The sequence below is a fragment of the Megalobrama amblycephala genome, linkage group LG23 (assembly GCF_018812025.1).
Source record: "Megalobrama amblycephala isolate DHTTF-2021 linkage group LG23, ASM1881202v1, whole genome shotgun sequence".
NCBI classification, from domain to species: Eukaryota; Metazoa; Chordata; class Actinopteri; order Cypriniformes; family Xenocyprididae; genus Megalobrama; species Megalobrama amblycephala.
In genome coordinates, this window is record NC_063066.1 from 14,913,365 (window position 1) to 14,931,489 (window position 18,125).

General features: G+C 38.2%; 2 protein-coding genes across 2 annotated transcripts in view; one reads left to right on the forward strand and one right to left on the reverse strand.

Annotated features, from left to right (window-relative positions):
• tnmd (tenomodulin) overlaps positions 1-15,046 on the forward strand; it is a 42,944-nt gene extending 27,898 nt beyond the window's left edge. Inside the window, exons 4-7 of the mRNA XM_048176649.1 lie at positions 1,627-1,725; positions 6,802-6,961; positions 7,342-7,448; positions 13,649-15,046. Coding sequence (XP_048032606.1) covers positions 1,627-1,725; positions 6,802-6,961; positions 7,342-7,448; positions 13,649-13,858 — 576 coding nt within the window. The 3' untranslated portion in view covers positions 13,859-15,046. The remainder of the gene's footprint in view (positions 1-1,626; positions 1,726-6,801; positions 6,962-7,341; positions 7,449-13,648) is intronic.
• Positions 14,950-18,125, reverse strand: part of elf1 (E74-like ETS transcription factor 1) — a 52,175-nt gene continuing 48,999 nt past the window's right edge. The window contains exon 10 of the transcript XR_007182747.1: positions 14,950-16,105. The gene's annotated coding sequence lies outside the window, so the exon portion shown is untranslated. The remainder of the gene's footprint in view (positions 16,106-18,125) is intronic.

Here is an 18,125-nt window from a genome sequence, read left to right on the forward strand (position 1 = left end):
TTTCTCACAGTAGGCCTTAGTTAAATTTGGACATTTAAGCAGCTTTAAATGTTTTATTTTAAACTTTGATTTCAAACTTTTTAATTATTTATTCTGAGGTGGAAATGATCTTCAACGCATATCTAAGTGCAAAAGAGCTGGAAAATAAAACAAAAGCATTTTATAAAGTACAAATGGCACATTTTTCTCCAATCGTTTCAGTCTTGTAAAAACCAGTTACAAAAGTGTCTGAGAGCAAGGCTTTAAATGATTTTGCCAATAATCACTGTCTCTGTCCATCAGTGTGGAGAATAACAATGATTAGTTTGTCCTACAGGAAGACAAGATGAGCTATCTTACCGCCCATTTGATGATACAAGAGGTCGGTAAAGTTGCAGGGGGAATTTCTTAACAAAGTCAAAGTCTGTTTATAACATCCTAATACAGAAACAGTATACTGCCAGGGTCAGCTTCCCAGACACAGATCTTAGATCTAGTAATGTTGTTAACAGCGATTCTTTGGTGCTAATTCAGTTTAGCACCAGCCCTTCACTTCACCTGCATTCAGGAAGCAGTATTTGTTGTCTCGCAAACCAATAACTGGCGGAAACAGATGTGGGCATCTACATGCAAGTAATGTGCCAATGATTGGAGCAGCGCTTCTTTGCCCTCTGCCAATTGCATCATTCATTGCTTCCATTCGAATAATTTCTCAGTGCATGCACACATTTAATCTGGCTAATGGCAAAGCTGTACTTCAACACACTTTCTTAAATGACATTCTTTTACTATTTTTTATCCTTGTAATGAAGAGTCTCTCCATTTTCCAGTTGACCAGGCTTAGCAATAAATGCACTTCATCAACAGATAGGTCCTTCTTGCGTGCAAAAGCAAGCCATTACCAGAAATTGAAGAGCAATTTGTCACAATGATGTTCGGCACAAACAATGCACTCCTCTCATAACCGTTTCTTTAGTAACCAGTGAGCTTGGGTGAAAATGACAATTGTTAGCATGCAGTCTAACAGTAGTTATGAAAGCACAAACACATGGATTTTTTTCAAGATGCTTCCGTTACAGCAGTAATAATTCAGCATCATACCCGCTTTCATTTTTCTTATGCTACAACAGCAAAACGAGAGCAACCATGGATTACTAAATGTATTCCCGAATGCAGGGAGATATTGTTTTTATCCTTCCGAGAGAAGAGTCTGTAACGCGATAGCCTTTATTTCCCTTCGAAGACTACTTTCAGACAGTAAAGCACTGAGAACTTTCTTCGGATGCTCCTGCTCAAATGGGTTTTTCTCTTTTCAAGTGTAAAGCAACAAATTCTGTATGGCAGACCATCAGCTGTGGCTTTCAGGAAAAAAGCTCCTCACTTCACCAAACAGATTAGCTTCGCAACACAGACCATAAGTGCTGCAAATCAATGGGCTTTGCCAACATATAATCATGGTTTTGGCAGTATAGCTCTATACTGGCTGGAGCTGTAGACCAATAATCTTGAACTGGATAGGAAATGATTCCTGTTGCTTTAGTTAATGTATATAGCATTCATTAGACCTGTGCTGTGCAGTAAAAGCTTCAGGTGTATTTGAGGTTTGTATCAGGGAATAACCATTCATTAATATCTGTGTCATTCAAGGGCTTCATGGGCATCCGTTTTGCCAAGCACCAGAGATGTTACATCAGGGCTCAAACCAAAGAGCTACCCAAGCTGGACTCTAAGACCATCGACATAAAGGTATTCTAATCTCACTAAACATATCTTTCAGCAATTCGCTTCCTTAAAACAGGGGGGAAAAACATCATGAATTCTGCAGCAGAGCTCATCAGACTCTGAAAATGAAACTTACTCAAACCATCACCATCCGCAATCCAACTAACCAGCAACCCCCAACCCTGCCCCACCATCATCCCCTCCAGCAGTTTCCACAAAAGTATAAACTTGGGTCTCCTGTGGCCGTGAATCCATCCGAAAGTCCACAATCCCATAACCCCTTTGTGGCACACATCAAATGGTGTTTGCCGTCAATCCTGAACTAATATTAATTTTTAATCATCTCCTCTGAAGCCTCAGCCCAAATAGCCTTAAGGAGAGAGAGAGAGGGGTCCTTGGGAAAGGTAAGCCATTAAAATGGTATTTGAAGATGTTTGCTCCGTAAATTTCACTTGACTCAGGGCTGAAGTGATTCATCTCTGTTCTCCTGCTCTAATGGCTGTCTGTGATGCTCGGCAAGAGTGATGGGCGAAATTCTATCAATCAAACATCCAATTTATCGGTGTCATGGAGAATGGCAGGCGGTTTCACATGCGCTAAACTCTTTCCGTCGCAGTTCATATTGAAAAGGGGATGAGCGGCAAAGTGTCGCACCTCTCCGATTTGTATTAAAAACACACTGATGTATTGTTGTCGCAAGTTCCCAGACATCCTCTTTGACTTTTGGAACAGAAGGTATTATAGGCAGAAACAGCCTGCATGTTCTCTCCCTCATCGTTTTAATGTCTAATCCATGTTTACAGATACTAATTGCGAAGCAAACGCCATATGTCGCTGCCATTTCTCCTTTTTTTGCTCATTGTGAAACCTAATTAGATTTTTCGGCTAAGCTTTATTTCACAGATGTGAAATCAATCAGAGTTGGCCAGGGCTGAAGCAGTGGGGCTGGAGAGAGAGACTAGATGGAAAGAGAGCGAGCGATGCTTCTAGTTCTCGAGGGGGGACGGGGACACATGGTGCAAGATGGAGCAAGCTGTTCATACCATAAAGACGCAGCTAACCAGGAGAACATTCACACAAATGATCTCTCATTTATTGGATAAACAGACTAAAGAGTGTAAAATGCTAAAAATGCGAGCTGTGGGCTTGACACGAATGTGACCGAATGATTCAGGCTTGCTAACTGTCTATTTACATTCCTGCTTTCTCTAAATCTTTGATTTGATTATATACTGTACATGCCAGCATGGAGGCATGAGATAAATCAGGATGCTATTGAAACCAAAAACCACGTGTATGTGGATGAGAAAGAGAGAAACAGGCCATTCTTTCCAAGGTTGTGAGCATGTAAAGGAAGTAGAGGTTAAAATCCACATTATTAGCTCCAAGCGCAGCTGAGCCGCAGGGCACGCGACTGTGGTCGCAGAGCAAGCTGCCTTAACACGCATCACCACAAAACAATGCTGGCTGAGGAGAAACTGCATGCCACTGATAAGGAAATAAAGCAGCCTGCAAGCATGACCAGGTGACAAGCATAAATTGTATGCTGCCAGTTTGTTTACCATTTTCAATTTATTCAGGCTGGGAAATGATGAAAGCGGTAATCCCTGAACTTCCCACTGGTCTCCAACTGCCCAAATGTCTTAGATGAAATCACAACCTGTCTTCCCGCACACAGCCCTTGAGTCTCAGGATTAATTTGCTCTTTTGGTAACTGTGCACCCTCTCTTTCCATTGCTATTTATACTTTTTTCCCTAAAAAATAAAAAAAATAAAAAAGTTTTCATGAATTAATTGCATTATTGTAAAATGTATTTATTTATTTACATTATTTTGCCTGTAGACCCGGGGTTTTCAAACTGGGATGTACAAGGTGGGGGGGGGGGGGGGATGTTTCCAGTATCATTCTGCTTTTTTTAACATCATAAGACTGATTTGTGTATATTTTAATCCATTCACAGTCCTAGTTTTTAACATTCAGGAAAAAAAAAATAAGTGTCAGTCTCTCCTTACAATTTAAAAACTTTCATGATAAATCAACACAGCTGTCATATTTTGGAAAGAGCTAGGGACCGTCGCAAGTGAATCATTATTTGGCATTAAAATCGGATCCATTAAGATCCTTGGCATTAAAATGTCTGAAAACCCCTGTCTAGCCCAAAGAAAGTTATCCATTAGCATTCCCATTCAAAGCAGTTACCCGGCTGCTGCAGGAAAAACATGATTTGAATTCTGCCTTTGCTCATGGGCACTCATTTCTAAACACAACAGTTCTGAGCCAATTACCCGGGGCATAGAGTAGGTTACTGTTCAAATGTTTGGGGTCAGCAAGCCTTTTTACTGAAGAAGAAAATAATACTTTTATTCAGCAAAGACACATCAAATCAATCAAAAGAATCAAAAATGTATCAGTACCAAATCACTAATGTCTGATGAAAATTCAGCTTTGCCATCACAGGAATAAATTCCAATTTACAATATATTAAAACACTCATCTTATATTGCAATAATATTTCACAATATTACTGTTTTTATAGTATTTTGATCAAATTCATGCAGCCTTGGTGAGCATAAGAGACTTCTTTTACCTAACTTTCAAAGGTAAAGAAGGTGCAAAGATTAAAAAGCTTTTAATCAGGCACATACAGTATCATGTAAGCACAGGAAATTGATGTCCTGACAATGCTGATTGGCAGCCTTCACTATCTAATATTTTTCATTTATATGCTTGCTGCAAGCTATTTTTGGAGAAAGAGCAATTTTGATGGTGTAATTTCAGCATCGACCAGCTGGGGTCACACTAACTGGGCCATGCTAACCAGCTAAAACCTTGACCCCTTGGTCAAAACATAATTCATCTTTTCTCTTTTCCTTTCAGCGTCTCTTCCGCAACCTTTAGATGTCTCAAGAGAACCCACCCTTAAACTTATACAGCTAATTTCTCAAAAAAAAAAATTTGATAAAATATTGCAGGGTCAGTGCCCTAACCTTTGTTTACTCATATGAAAGGCACGCTTTGCTTGAGCAGCCAAGATGGCCAATTAAAGCAGTCTGCTTGCACCACTGGCCCTAGTTTTAATTTTAGGCTAAAACAGCATCCTTCACTGCTTGAGTCATGCAGGCTGTCCTCCTAGTCATCATTAGTTTAGCGTGATTTGAGGGAGAGGGGGTCGGAGCGAAGAAACTGTCTCAAAGGCGCAGAGAGTGAAGCTTTTAATCAGGCGGAACTGGAACCGCCACAGGTCAGTGCGGTGTCGCTTCCCAACAAACACGAAACGGCACCGAAAATGACTTCTAATAAAACAAGAGCAGCACGATGAAAAAAAGGGGGTTGAGGGGGAGAGCGAATGAAAGCAAAAGAGGGGAATATAATATAAATGATAGTAGCTCAGACAATAGCCTCAGGATTCTACTTCAAGCTTAACTAATGTGCAATTAAGCTTTAGACTGGGAGAAAATCACCTTGTAAAAATATTTGTCATGTGAGCCGTTTCTCTGGTCTCTGCACTAATTAACAAGGGAATGTGGTAGAGTTTGTTTGTTCTTCTATTTACATATAACTACAGCGAAACAAACATATACCTCACGTGATTATATTACCCAAAGAACGCTTTCTAGATCTCAATTAGATCATTGACATGCAATCGCTATCATTAAGCAATAATAATTTACTTAACAGCTCATGAACTGTAGAACTAACAAATTAAGCACATTATTATCAGTTGTATAATTAGTTGTATAATTGTGACAGAGTGGATGCACTACAGTGTACTTTATTGTGCCTACAGGACTGAATAACACATCAGTACTTCCTTAGACCAATACAGCAGTCATTAAAGTCATCTTAAAGTCAGAAATATTTTTGTACTTCTATTGCTGTAAAAATTAAAATGCAACACCACCAGTGCCTGCAGAAAAGGGCACTTTTTTACAGCTAAGGAAGAAATAAGTCTGTTTCACAAGAAGGTACAGCTATGGTCTTTAAGAGAGGTCAAATTAAAGATTTTAGCCATGGTCAGCAGTTAGTAGAGAGTGAAATTATCAAAGGCATAACATAAAGCAGAGACTCCAGCTTTATCTTGATTGGGCTGTGCAAAGGAGACTTAGGATGCACACTAGAGAAAGCACTGATGAACAAAAATGAGTTTATGTGAAACTGATTCAATCAAGCCAATGGGGCTTCTGAAAGTATCAGTACTTTCCTCTTGATCCCCACATACAAATATTGAGCCGTTGTGTGTTTTGTTAAACCAGTAGTTTTATCATTTTTTTAGCCCAAACAAAATGCATAAAACAGACTCTAAGCTGAAAATATGAACTGTTAGTAAGTTAGGAAGGAATTATTTCTTATCTTACCATAAACAGAACTGCTGAAAGACACAAGCAGCCAGCCACAAACTGCTCACGCCGCTGACACTTCACTCACAGCCATCAATCAAACGGAGACTGAAGCTTTGACAAAGAGACATCATTCACATTAAAGTCAAAGCATAAATGTGACATTAATAATAATGGGTTTGTGTGATGATTGTTTAATGATTCAAATTATTTAAAAGTTGAAACTGATTTTATAATTGTTGTTTATAAATGATAAACAAAAACAGAAGTTGGGCGCTATAATTACTTATTTTTGTCATATCATAAAAATAAAAAAAAGTTTAATAAAGGCATCAGAATGGACTCTATGAACGATCACTACTTTATTTATCCTTAAATACATTAAATTAAATCTTGAGGAAATGTTCCACAACGGGACAAAGCAATATTGTTACCATCCACCTTTCTGCTAAAAGCATTTGAAGCTTCTGGTACTAATTACTAAAACATTGTATTATACTAAAATGTTATGCTTACTGTAATATTATACAGTTGTTATTGACAGTTAGTAGAAATATGACAGAATAAGTTCGCTACAGGAAAATACTATCCCGAAAGCTAACGTAGCATTGGCATTTTAGTGGAAATACATAGGCGTGGATAAAGTATCGGTTTCGATATTGGCAAATTCTGGCATAGTATCTGTTAGATCATCCATCCCATCTATGACAAAGCATTTTGTGCAGGCACAATTAGACATTAAAATGTACTTTCTTTTCACAGGTGAGTGAGACCGGTGAAGTGGATATGCAGATGGTGGACTCTCAGATATGGATCCCTGCTGAAGAGCCCATATCCAACAAAACATTCCTGTTGAATTCCAAGATCTGGGAGATTTGCCAAGATCTACCCATCCACTGGATCCACCCATCTCCTCTCAGAGGTTACAAACAGGGCTTCACCAGCTCGAAATCCAATTCAGCCCCAGTAATAAGGTTTCAAAATAGCCAAGTCAAGGCTGAAATTTATTTAGCTCTCCATTGTTTGTTTGTACTTTCCCTTCAAACACAGAATTTTGTGGCTAATGCTCTAGAAATGGCCTAAGCAATCACTGATTAACTAATCAAGGGCATGATACACCATGTTTGAAGAAAAAAATAGCCAGAACCCAACTTGTTAGTGATTTGTCTAAATGAGGGCATTACAGCACTGGAGGGGTTTATGTTCTTAAGGAAGATCAAAGGGGCCTTTCACGATATACTTTTTGTAGCAGCATGTGTTTAGCAGCTTGACTGCATCATGGTCTTTCCTTCTGTGATGCAGATGCCGAGTTCCATGATGTAGAGGACGTGGAGGAGACCCCAGAGCTGGAGGCAAGAGGGCCACGTCAAGCCCGGGACGTCATGGACCAGTTACCAGTAAACGACTATGTAAGTGTGAGCCTGAGGTTCATTACTAAAAGGCACGTTCGACTGCGGTTGAGCCAGAGAGTCATGCTCTCTTTCTTGGTATAAATCGTTCATTAATCGAAGTTCCCTTTCCGAACTTAAAACAGACCATGTGGACCATAGGGCATTGAAATTGCTCTATATATCTGCTTAAATCAGGCCAGTTCACTTAAGACTCCCTTAATGTCTTGCAGCTAATGGAGAGGGATATTTAGCCTTCAAAGGAAGCAAGTTTGCTTTGCAGTTTTTCTTGTCTCTCTTATGTAGTTAGTGAGGTACAAAGACAGCCTCCCAAGGTCACTCATTAATGAACAGATAAATGTATTAATCATGTTTTAATTATCAAGGCATAACGAATCAAGCGGCCATAGAGCGTCCTTTATTGCGTTCATGAAGTGAAGCATATGTTCAATGATTAATTATCCTGAAGTCGTATGCACTAATGCTTCGCACACCTCCGATATACACCTCCCCATCTAGTATGCGACTTCTAGCCTCTGAGCGCAAGGATGAGAAGAACTTTGGGTAGGGGGGAAAAAAGGCACATTTATCTGCAGAGGCCCAGGAATGACTTGCCTGCCCACCTCATCCAGCAACACGGACTGCAACGTTCCATATAATTAAAGCAAACCCAGATGAAACTACCTTTCGCTTTTGAAATCCTCTCCTTCTATCAGCTGGTTAATACATACCAATCCAGCCAATTCCAAGGCTAAGCGCAGGCGGGCTGTGTTTGTGGGCAGAGCGATAACAAAGGCTTTTGTGAACGTCAGAAGGGGATGTGGCTCCCGGTAATTGGAGTCTGGAGTCATGTAGATGCTGCTGGGAAGCCAGATATCTCAGACCTTTCAGAGGATCCTAGACGCAAGCCCTTCTTTTAGCTCTCCCACCGGCAGACGTCTGCAGCTTGAGGAGGGAATTCATATTTTGCTACAGGTCTCTTCCTGTTGTGCACTTTTTATAAATAATCATCAAAGTTCCTGTGACAGAAGGCCTGAGATATACGAGGTTGACCTTTCCCCAGTCCTGCCGCACTGATGCGTTGTGTGCCAGCACAGCTCTGGATATCTTTCAAACTGAATAACTATCATCTGGCTGCGCTGAGAAATTGCATCATGGTCCTTGACCTACATTGGGAGGATAAGCCTCTGATGATTGGGTCCGGTCGAATCTCAGACTTGTGCGCCTGCCGCAGTTGTTGATGGTAGGCGTTGTGACCCCGCGTTCTAGCTGAAAGCATTCTGGATTGCAGATAGCTGATTGAACCTCCCTCCCCAAGCCTGAACTTAAGATGCACTTTCTGGTCAAGGACTCCAAGAAGATATATTCACTTTAAACTTAGGAAACTAAAATTAAGCAAATGTTTATTTTTAAATCTGTAATTGAAAAAAATTAATGGCAGAAGAACGGGAGATCTTATGTCTTATGTTCACCTAAGCTGCGTTTATTTAATCAAAAATACAGTAAAAACTGTAACATTCTGTAAATTATTATTACAATTTAAAATAACTTCTATATTCACATATTTCGGAATATAATTTATTTCTGTGATGGCAACGTATCAAAGATCTGATTTGTGTTCAAGGAACACTTATGTCAATATTTAAAGCATACAACACTTTCTACAGGATTCTTTGATGAATAGAAAGCTCAAAAAAAAAAAAAAAAAAAAAAACATTTGTGACCCGTTCTGGCAAAATGAGTCGGAGTGCGCATGGGCTAATTTTAAACTACAGGCAAAACAAGTGAACAATGTTAGTTTTGGTCGAAATTGAGGTTTTCACAGAAATGAGTTCATTAAGCCCTTGTCTAGTGATCTCAATGCCTCAAATAGCAATTAAACATCTAAAATCTTTATTTGTATGTTTTCTGAGAGGAGTACCTTTCCTTTGACCATGAAAAATGGCGTTTTTCTCTGCGCCCTTCTGGACGACTGGCACTTCCCTCAGCACAAGTTTGGTGTCGTTGTAAAGCGTAGCATTCCAACTTTGTGAATATTCATAGGCAATTCTCGATGGCATGAGTCTGAACCAATGAAATGTGATTTTCAAACTCATGAGACAGAATTACAGTATGTAAAAAAAACAAAAAGAAAAATTCTGTCTTGGTGATTATTCATTCAAACATCTGTTATGTCGTGAATGTTTGGTTAACTGTTGGGAAAAAACATCTGATGTGTTACATTATGTTAGATCCACGTGATACAGTAGGTCTTACTAGCCAGAAGCGAGTTATTTGAATTTATGAAATTTCAAATATGGATATTTTTCTTACAAAAACGCATCGCTTCACTTCAGAAGGCCTTTATTATTTTTGGCTTCAAATTATGGCCCCATATTGTGTTCATCTGAAAGAAGTTATATACACTTAGGATGGCTTGAGGGTGAGTAAATCATGGAATAATTTGAATTTTTTGGGTGAACTATCCCTTTAATATATAGGTTGTCTTTCATTACCTTTCATTACCTTTCATTAAGTTAATCAAACAATTGTGAAATTATGGAAAAAGGTTGAATATATATTTTTTTCCTGAAGATATTTGGTTTTGACTTGGTTTGTGCCAAATTTGGTGGTATTAGGTATTTTAAGGTATGGTTGCTAGGCGATTTTGTTTTGGAACCTTCAGAAAACAGGTGTAGCAGATTTCAAAAATCATACATCATTTTGAAGGTTTTTTATAGAGAATGTGAAACAATGTGAACAATAACCCATTTTTGATAATTTGTTCATTGCGACTCATTTTGCTAGCACGGGTCACATTTATTTGAAATTATTTGTGACAATAAAGCCATTTAAAATGTTCCTCTTTATCAGTTGAATGAGCCCTTGCTGTATGAAGTATTGACTTTTTTAGAAAAAAAATCTTACTGAATCTAAACTTTTTAACGGTAGTGAATAGCAGTACACACAGGAAATGCAAACATGGAAATGCAAATCTGCAAATAATTTAATAAAACAGCCTTCTTCACACTTAATCGCACAAGCATAAAGATGCAGTCCTCTGCAGGTGTTCGCATTAAAAATGAAGGATGATTCAGATTCAATGATAATTAAATCTAACCATACAATGAATGCAAATGCTTTACCTTTGTTGTAAACTTCATGTACTGATAAACGGGTTCTTACCATAATATTTTTTGTGTGTGTGTGTGATTGTGTACAGTCCGATCAGTTCCAATCAGCTCTAGACATTCTGATCAGTTTATGAACAGTATGAAACTTGTATAATAAAATCAAATTGAATAAAATGCATTCATAGTTTTAAAAAACAAACAAAAAAAAATAGCATGTTAAATGTATTTAAAGGATTAGTTCACCCAAAAATGAAAATTATGTCATTAATGACTCACCCTCATGTCGTTCCAAACCCGTAAGACCTCCGTTCATCTTCGGAACACAGTTTAAGATATTTTAGATTTAGTCCGAGAGTTTTCTGTCCCTCCAATTAAAATGTATGTGCGGTGCACTGTCCATGTCCAGAAAGGTAATAAAAACATCATCAAAGTAGTCCATGTGACATCAATGGGTTAATTTGAAGTTTTTGAAGCATCGAAAATACATTTTGTTCCAAAAATAACAAAAACTACGACTTTATTCAGCATTGTGGATGCCGCCGTAGAAGAAGAAGAAGCAGTGTCACTGTGGATTGAAAACGGATATACACAGACCCAGAAGAGAATACAATGCTGAATAAAGTCGTAGTTTTTGTTATTTTTGGAACAAAATGTATGCTTCAAAAACTTCTAACTAACCCACTGATGTCACATGGACTACTTTGATGATGTTTTTATTACCTTTCTGGACAATGAACAGTCTACCGTACATACATTTTAATTGGAGGGACAGAAAACTCTCGGACTAAATCTAAAATATCTTAAACTGTGTTTCGAAGATGAACGGAGGTTTTACGGGTTTGGTACGACATGAGGGTGAGTCATTAATGACATAATTTTCATTTTTGGGTGAACTAACCCTTTAAGTATGTTTAAAATGTCAATGTGCTAACTTTGACAGTCCTAAAAAAAAATGTTGCATGAAGAATTTTACTCGAAATGAAAATATACTCAAATCTTTTGGGAAAAAAGTCTCTCTCTCATGTCTTGATTAGCATCAAGAAAAATAGTGTGAAGTTTAAGATAATTACCCTTCAGTAATCATGGTCTATGAAATAAATCCACAGGGTGTAAAGGTTGAGAATCTACTGTATGATGTGCCATGCCATAATAAATGAGGAGTTTTCATATTTTCTCACATTAAATGCAAGTACATCAAGCGTTAACTGGTGGTAACACTAAACATAACAGAGGACATGACAGGCTTTGTGAAGCTAATATAAAACATTATAGTCAGCTATAGGCACCTGATCTAAATTACTCTTACAAGTTTATGCATGACTGACATCATGCCCCAGAGTACTTTATTTCTTGTCATCTCCACATGCAACACACAGACACATAAAGTCTCAAACATGAAGTTATTAACACTCACTTTCTCATTGCAGCAGGATAATCAATTTGATTAATATGCCTCTGAGGAACAATACCATTCATAGTCTGTTTGCTTTATACTAATCACACATCATTTCACTTAAAAAAAAAAAAAAACTCTTATTTTCCCAAATAACATCCACCTTTCTTCCTGGCAGGGGGTTTTTCTGTGAAAGTCTTATAAATCAAACAGTGCTACCCTGACAGGCTTTGTGCTGTTACTGAAATGAATTGTTGTCTCAACACTCTTGACCCTAAACCTGACAAACATTATGAATCAGTAATTGTCTCTGTGCATTTGTGAGAGTAATAAATCAAACAGTACAGGCATCACCCTTCTTTTTCTTGCATTAGTCTAATCATTAGGAGAATGCAATTTTCACTCCATTCATCATTGCATAGTGAGCTCATGAAAACTCATACATGCTTCGTTTATGGAGAACATAATGAGAGATGGGACTCCAGAGGAGAAACGCATGCCATTATGCATCTTCACATGCACAGGCACATTATAATTCACTGCGCTTCATCATCTCAAACCCAAAAAGATCAATAATGATAATAATATGCCCGTTTATTCTATACAAACACCACGTATGACCATGAATAAATTTCATCCGGGCAACACATTTCAAAGCAATTTCTGCCGTCATTTATTTACGTCACTCCCAACAGGAACTCTAAAAAGCTGCCAGACGACCTAGAGTGATACGGCTTCACCTGCCAATCTAATGCAGATCAGCGGCGGTGACTAGGTCCATGACAGTGTTTTTAATCAGCCAGATAACGTCATATTGTCTGTGTCATAAGCTATGGGAGATCGAAATGCAGTCAAATGAAACAGTGCACCCAGTCGAGGGTGCTATCTGCTCCAACAGTTACGGGAGATAGAAAGTTAAGTGGCACTTCTCGGAACCCATCTTGGCGTAGCGGCTGATCAAAGGCATGGCACTCAGCCCTGGGTAATCTGGAGAGGGTACGTGTACACGATCACAATGGAGAGGGCCAAGGGCCATTAATTCTACCCAATTTACCTTTCACTCTGCTTTCATTTAGCCCTTACACCAATTCACACCCTGCCTGCGAGAGCAAATAAACCGATCCTTGTTGGGCGATCATTACCCCGCTAATTGCTGTAGGAGCGTGCCATTCGCTTTATGCCAAAGTCAAAGGAGGGCACGAGAGTGCATGGGGGAGGGTTCTCATTTCTGAGCTCAAATGAGGTCAGAGTTGCTGCTCGGACTGAGGCACCAATGCTGCGCTTTTACGGGAGTGGGAGGGCTGGGATAAAAGAAATAGTGTAATTATCTCAGCGGCTGCCAGTGTCAAACTTGCTCTGACAGAGAACAGACAGGCAGTGGGGTTAAGGGACTCGAATCTGAGATGCCAAAGCCATGCGATGCCACCGGCAGCGAAACGGAAAGGTCAAGGGCATTATATCAAATCTGATACCCCGGCTTGGCATATCAAAACCATCTACTTTAAATGCCACTCTGATCCTTGTGACATATCCGAGCATGACAGGGTTTTTTGTCATTGCATGTCTACACCCTATAATCACTCTTCATTCCCTCCTCAGAGCACTGCACCATTTTATTGCTAAAATCAAGCTTTCAGTCAGTCACATGCCCTGTGGTGAGATTGCAGGTATTGTTTGGCTGCCGTTCTGACCCTGTTGACTCACTCTCTTCGCAGAGAGAAATGGGACTGGAGCTGGACAACAGCCTAGATGAGCAGGGCTACTGCTGCCAGTACTGTCGTCGTGGGTACCGTTATTGTCGACGATACCACGAGCCCCTGGGCGGCTTTTGGCCATATCCCTACTATTACCAGGGAGGACGGGTCATCTGTCAGATTGTCATGCCCTGCAACTGGTGGATAGCACGAATGCTGGGACGAATTTAAGGATCCCGGAGGGAACCAATGGTGCTATGCTGCTCAGGGGTACGCGTAGACCAGCTTCATTTATACGAAATGTCACTTACGCTCAAAACTTTTGAGTAAAAAATTCTGCTGAAGTGAGGCAAAACATCAGCTCAAAACATCCTCAGTGACCTGGTCACTGTCATAACTATTTTTCATATTATATATGGGTAGTTGATGCATAACATAATGAAGTTGAAGGTTGTAGGCTAAAATGTATATAAATGCATAAGGGAAATTACATATTTTAGGTCCTGTTTGTCACAATTTCACATTTTTGCCTTCATTTGTTCAATTTGTGGTACAACAAATGAATTTTGAATAGTACAAATATACTCCAGCTCAGACTATTTTTAACAGCATTTTGCTGGTAATTATTATGCATGCAGTTTTTATGAGCATATTAATTTGGAAACCACATGGAATATTAGTCTCTCAATTAACATGGTTATAAAAACTATTATATGATTAACTGTTTAAAAAGATTGAGTCTATCATGTCAAAATGCAGAAAGTATTTCATGTCAACTATCCACATTTATTATATATATATATATATATATATTCTGTGAGACTTTCAATGAACAGTGTCATGATCTGTCCTTGACCTATACAAAGTAAAGTTAAAAGTACAACAGAAGCTGTTGCATGTAAATGGTCAGTTACTGTAATCTACATCATGCAGACCCTTTCAAAACAATGGAGAGCATGTGGGTCGAGACAAAACTCAAACTGTTTTAATATGGTTTTGGGTGTGTCAAGTTCAGCACGACATTATGTTACCCTTTCTGAGGGCCCTTTTGTATAGTGGATGAGAGGCATTATAAGGAACCAGGTTAACATAAGTACATTTACACTAATTTGCATGTTTATATTATGAACTTTTGTTTCTAATGTATTTACTGTGCGCTTAAGTAAGTCCCTGCAGAAAAAAAAATGACCTTTTTAAAAGCTGTTATGTGAATTTAATGTGGCGTAGAAGTATACAATACACATATCACACGGCTATACTTAAGTAGTGACATTGCTAGCACCATAATTGCAGGTCTGGGACTGTTTCAATCAATTCTTTCATCCAAGCAAATGGGTGCTCTATAAATTGCATTTACATAAACTAATGCTCCTTTGTATTTTTCAAACAACTTCCTTCTGAATAAAACTGGCAAAAGTTTCAGTGTCTGCTACTAATTTACTGCAGCGAATAAACATGCTAAGGGACATAAAAAGGCACTGTGAAATACAACATGCTGATAATTTTAGTGAGGGACACTGACACAATTGTTATTCAAATCTATTTACAGTGCATTAAATGTATGCCTTCATATTTCTTAGTTTGTGCTCTTTGAGAATCAAACTCAATGACCTGGACATTGTTAGCATCATAGCTGAACTCCGATAAGACCAACTACATGACTGAGCTATATAAGATCTAATAACAGACACAGTACATTATTTTAAATTATTATAAATAAAAGACATTACATTGAAAGCATGCAAAATGCATCTTTTCTGAGAATCCAACAAAAGAACAAAACTTACGGCTTTCATCTTGAAACAAAAGATGCCAGATCTGTGACAAACAACCACGCAAAGCCACAAATCAAAGATGGAGGAAGTTAAAACTCACCTTGATGTTTATCTCTTTTCGCTTCCATGGTCAGTTGTCTAAATGTGATCTTCATCAGCTGTATCTTTCCTCAAAACACTTCTTTCGTCTGCAGATACTAAGATCTAATTCACTTGAAGCCTGAGGTAAATGATCAAAGCACAAACTCAAAATACCCCACAGAAAGCTTATTATATTGGATCCTGTTTCTTTTATCACAATACCTGAAATCATATGAGACACCAGCAATTATCTTGATGCGATGCTAAAGGAAGTGGCCTATACGGTATACGTATTGTATAGTGGGTAAAAGAGCAGCAATTGTCAAAATGACTCTTTCAGTCTTAACCATTAAGGTTACAGTTAAATGTTGCAAAAAACAACAACGACAACATTATTATTACATTTAATCAAATTAATTTAGCATGTAGTTTTAAACCATAATTCATAACATCTATTTGCACACCCTCGTGTTGTTCAAAACCTTGTGCAGCTTGCTTCTTTACCTTAAAGGTGGATGAGGACCAGGGCTGTCAATCTCCAAAATGGACCAAAAGCACCACAAAACCATCATAAAAGTGATCCATGTGACAATGCCAAGACTTCTGAAGTCATACGATAGCTCTGTGTGAAAAAGAAACCGAAACGTTGTTTTAATATTAAAAATCTTAATTTGTCTTGATACAACTCCATGTTTTATATATTACTAATATGAATGTTCTAATTAACATTTTTATTCATTTTATTTTTTAGAATAATGCTAGGCAAAGAGTACGAGTACTACAACTGAAGAAAAGGATGTAAAAACAAACTTAAGTCATTGAGAATTTAACCAAGCTGTTTACAATGTCACCCACACACTTAAGTATGAGATATGTCATATTCATGTACCTTCCATGTGTTTTCATTGCTATTTCTAGACACATACCTGAGATGGTGAGTTTATGTACATGTCATAAGAAAAATAACATGTTGATGTTTATTTTATAACCTGTAGGAATCCAAAGAACTACAAAACAACTGATTAATGATTTGAAATTTAATTAACTAAAGAATAGTAGTATGCACATATACCGACCCAGATCCATACTGAGTCTTCTTGTATAACGATTTCAGATTTAAAACAACCTAACAGTGCCCATTTTCATTTGTGAAAGCTCAGAGCTGCTTGTATTTCATTGCCGAGACGCAGAAAGTGAGCCTGCAGCAACAGTGACTGCATAAGACTGAGGGCAAAAATTCAGTGACTCGGGAGCAGTACAAGGAGGCAGGATGACTGCAGATCGCACAGGTAGGCATGTGAATTAATTCCTTTTGTTAGCACATCAAAAACGCATTGTAATTTACCTTCAAGCTGTTTGTTTTAGTTCTCAGGATTTAACCCTCCAATTCGTGTACGTGGAGCAGGTAGTCTGTGTTATACAGGCAGACTTTCTGTTTTAAAGCAGTACACGATGTACAAGAAGAGAGAGCAAATTGCTTGTTAAATGTATTTTACTGAGGTGTGACACTACTGCCCTCCAGTGGTGCTATAGGAATATGACTTTATTATTATTGTGCATTAGGGCAAGGGTTTTCAAACTGGGGGGGCAAGGAAATGCTAGAGGGACTGTGGAAATGTTTAGAGAAAAACATTGATAAATAAAAAGATTAAAAAAGGATAAATAATAAATGGATAAAATAGATAAAAATAAAATAAAATTAATTAAAAGTTATATTAAAAATAGATTAAATAAACAAAAATTTGATTAAAATAAACAAATAAATAATGCACATTATAGTACTATAATGAGCAGAAAAAAAATGTACTCAATTAAATATTTTCCAAATAATATTTCACGCAAATCTACAGCTGCCATTTAAATTTAGGATGGAGTCCCTCGCATGAGAATGATCATATACGGGGGTCTGTCGCTTCTAAAAGAATAAAAATCCCTGCATATGGTGATATTAGCAAGAAGGTCTAGCCTACAATATCAAGAGATTCCTCTTCATCTCACTGGAAATTTCACAGCGTAGGACAAATCCAAAGCACACGTTTTAAATTGGCTTCTTTGCTCAAATTGGCTCATAGCATCTACACATTAAAAGGTAAATACCGCATCCATCTGGGAGGGTGACAAACAAGATTTCATTAGGTTTAGGCTACTTAAAATGTTACAATGTTTACATGGTTACTGTTTTTGTAAGCCGGTCTGGGTACTGACAGATATTGGCTTTCCGAATGCATGTTGCAAACTCTGGGTTTCGGAGTAAGTTTAGAGCTGTCAAAACCATTCAAATCCAACCTGTTTTAGATCAGGTTCAGCGGGCTCGCAACGCTCGGTATGAACGTTCTCTGTCAACACAGGTTTGATCCAAGCCACAACCTCCCCCAGTTTCTCGTGAAGCTACTACGGAAATGACTTACACTGCGATTCATCGACTGGCCGCTAGGGACTGGCTGCAAAAGAGAGCAGAATCTCATTGACCCCCATGTTAAAACGGCCAAGTTTACAGCAGAAAAAAACATGTTTACAACCTGGTCCAAATTGTGGTTTTGGTCTTTATAGCTAATTTTGCCCTTCATGACAACTCTGAGGGGCTGATTTTTTTTTATAACTCATCCGTTTAAATTATATTAAGCCTTAAAGTTTTGCCTATT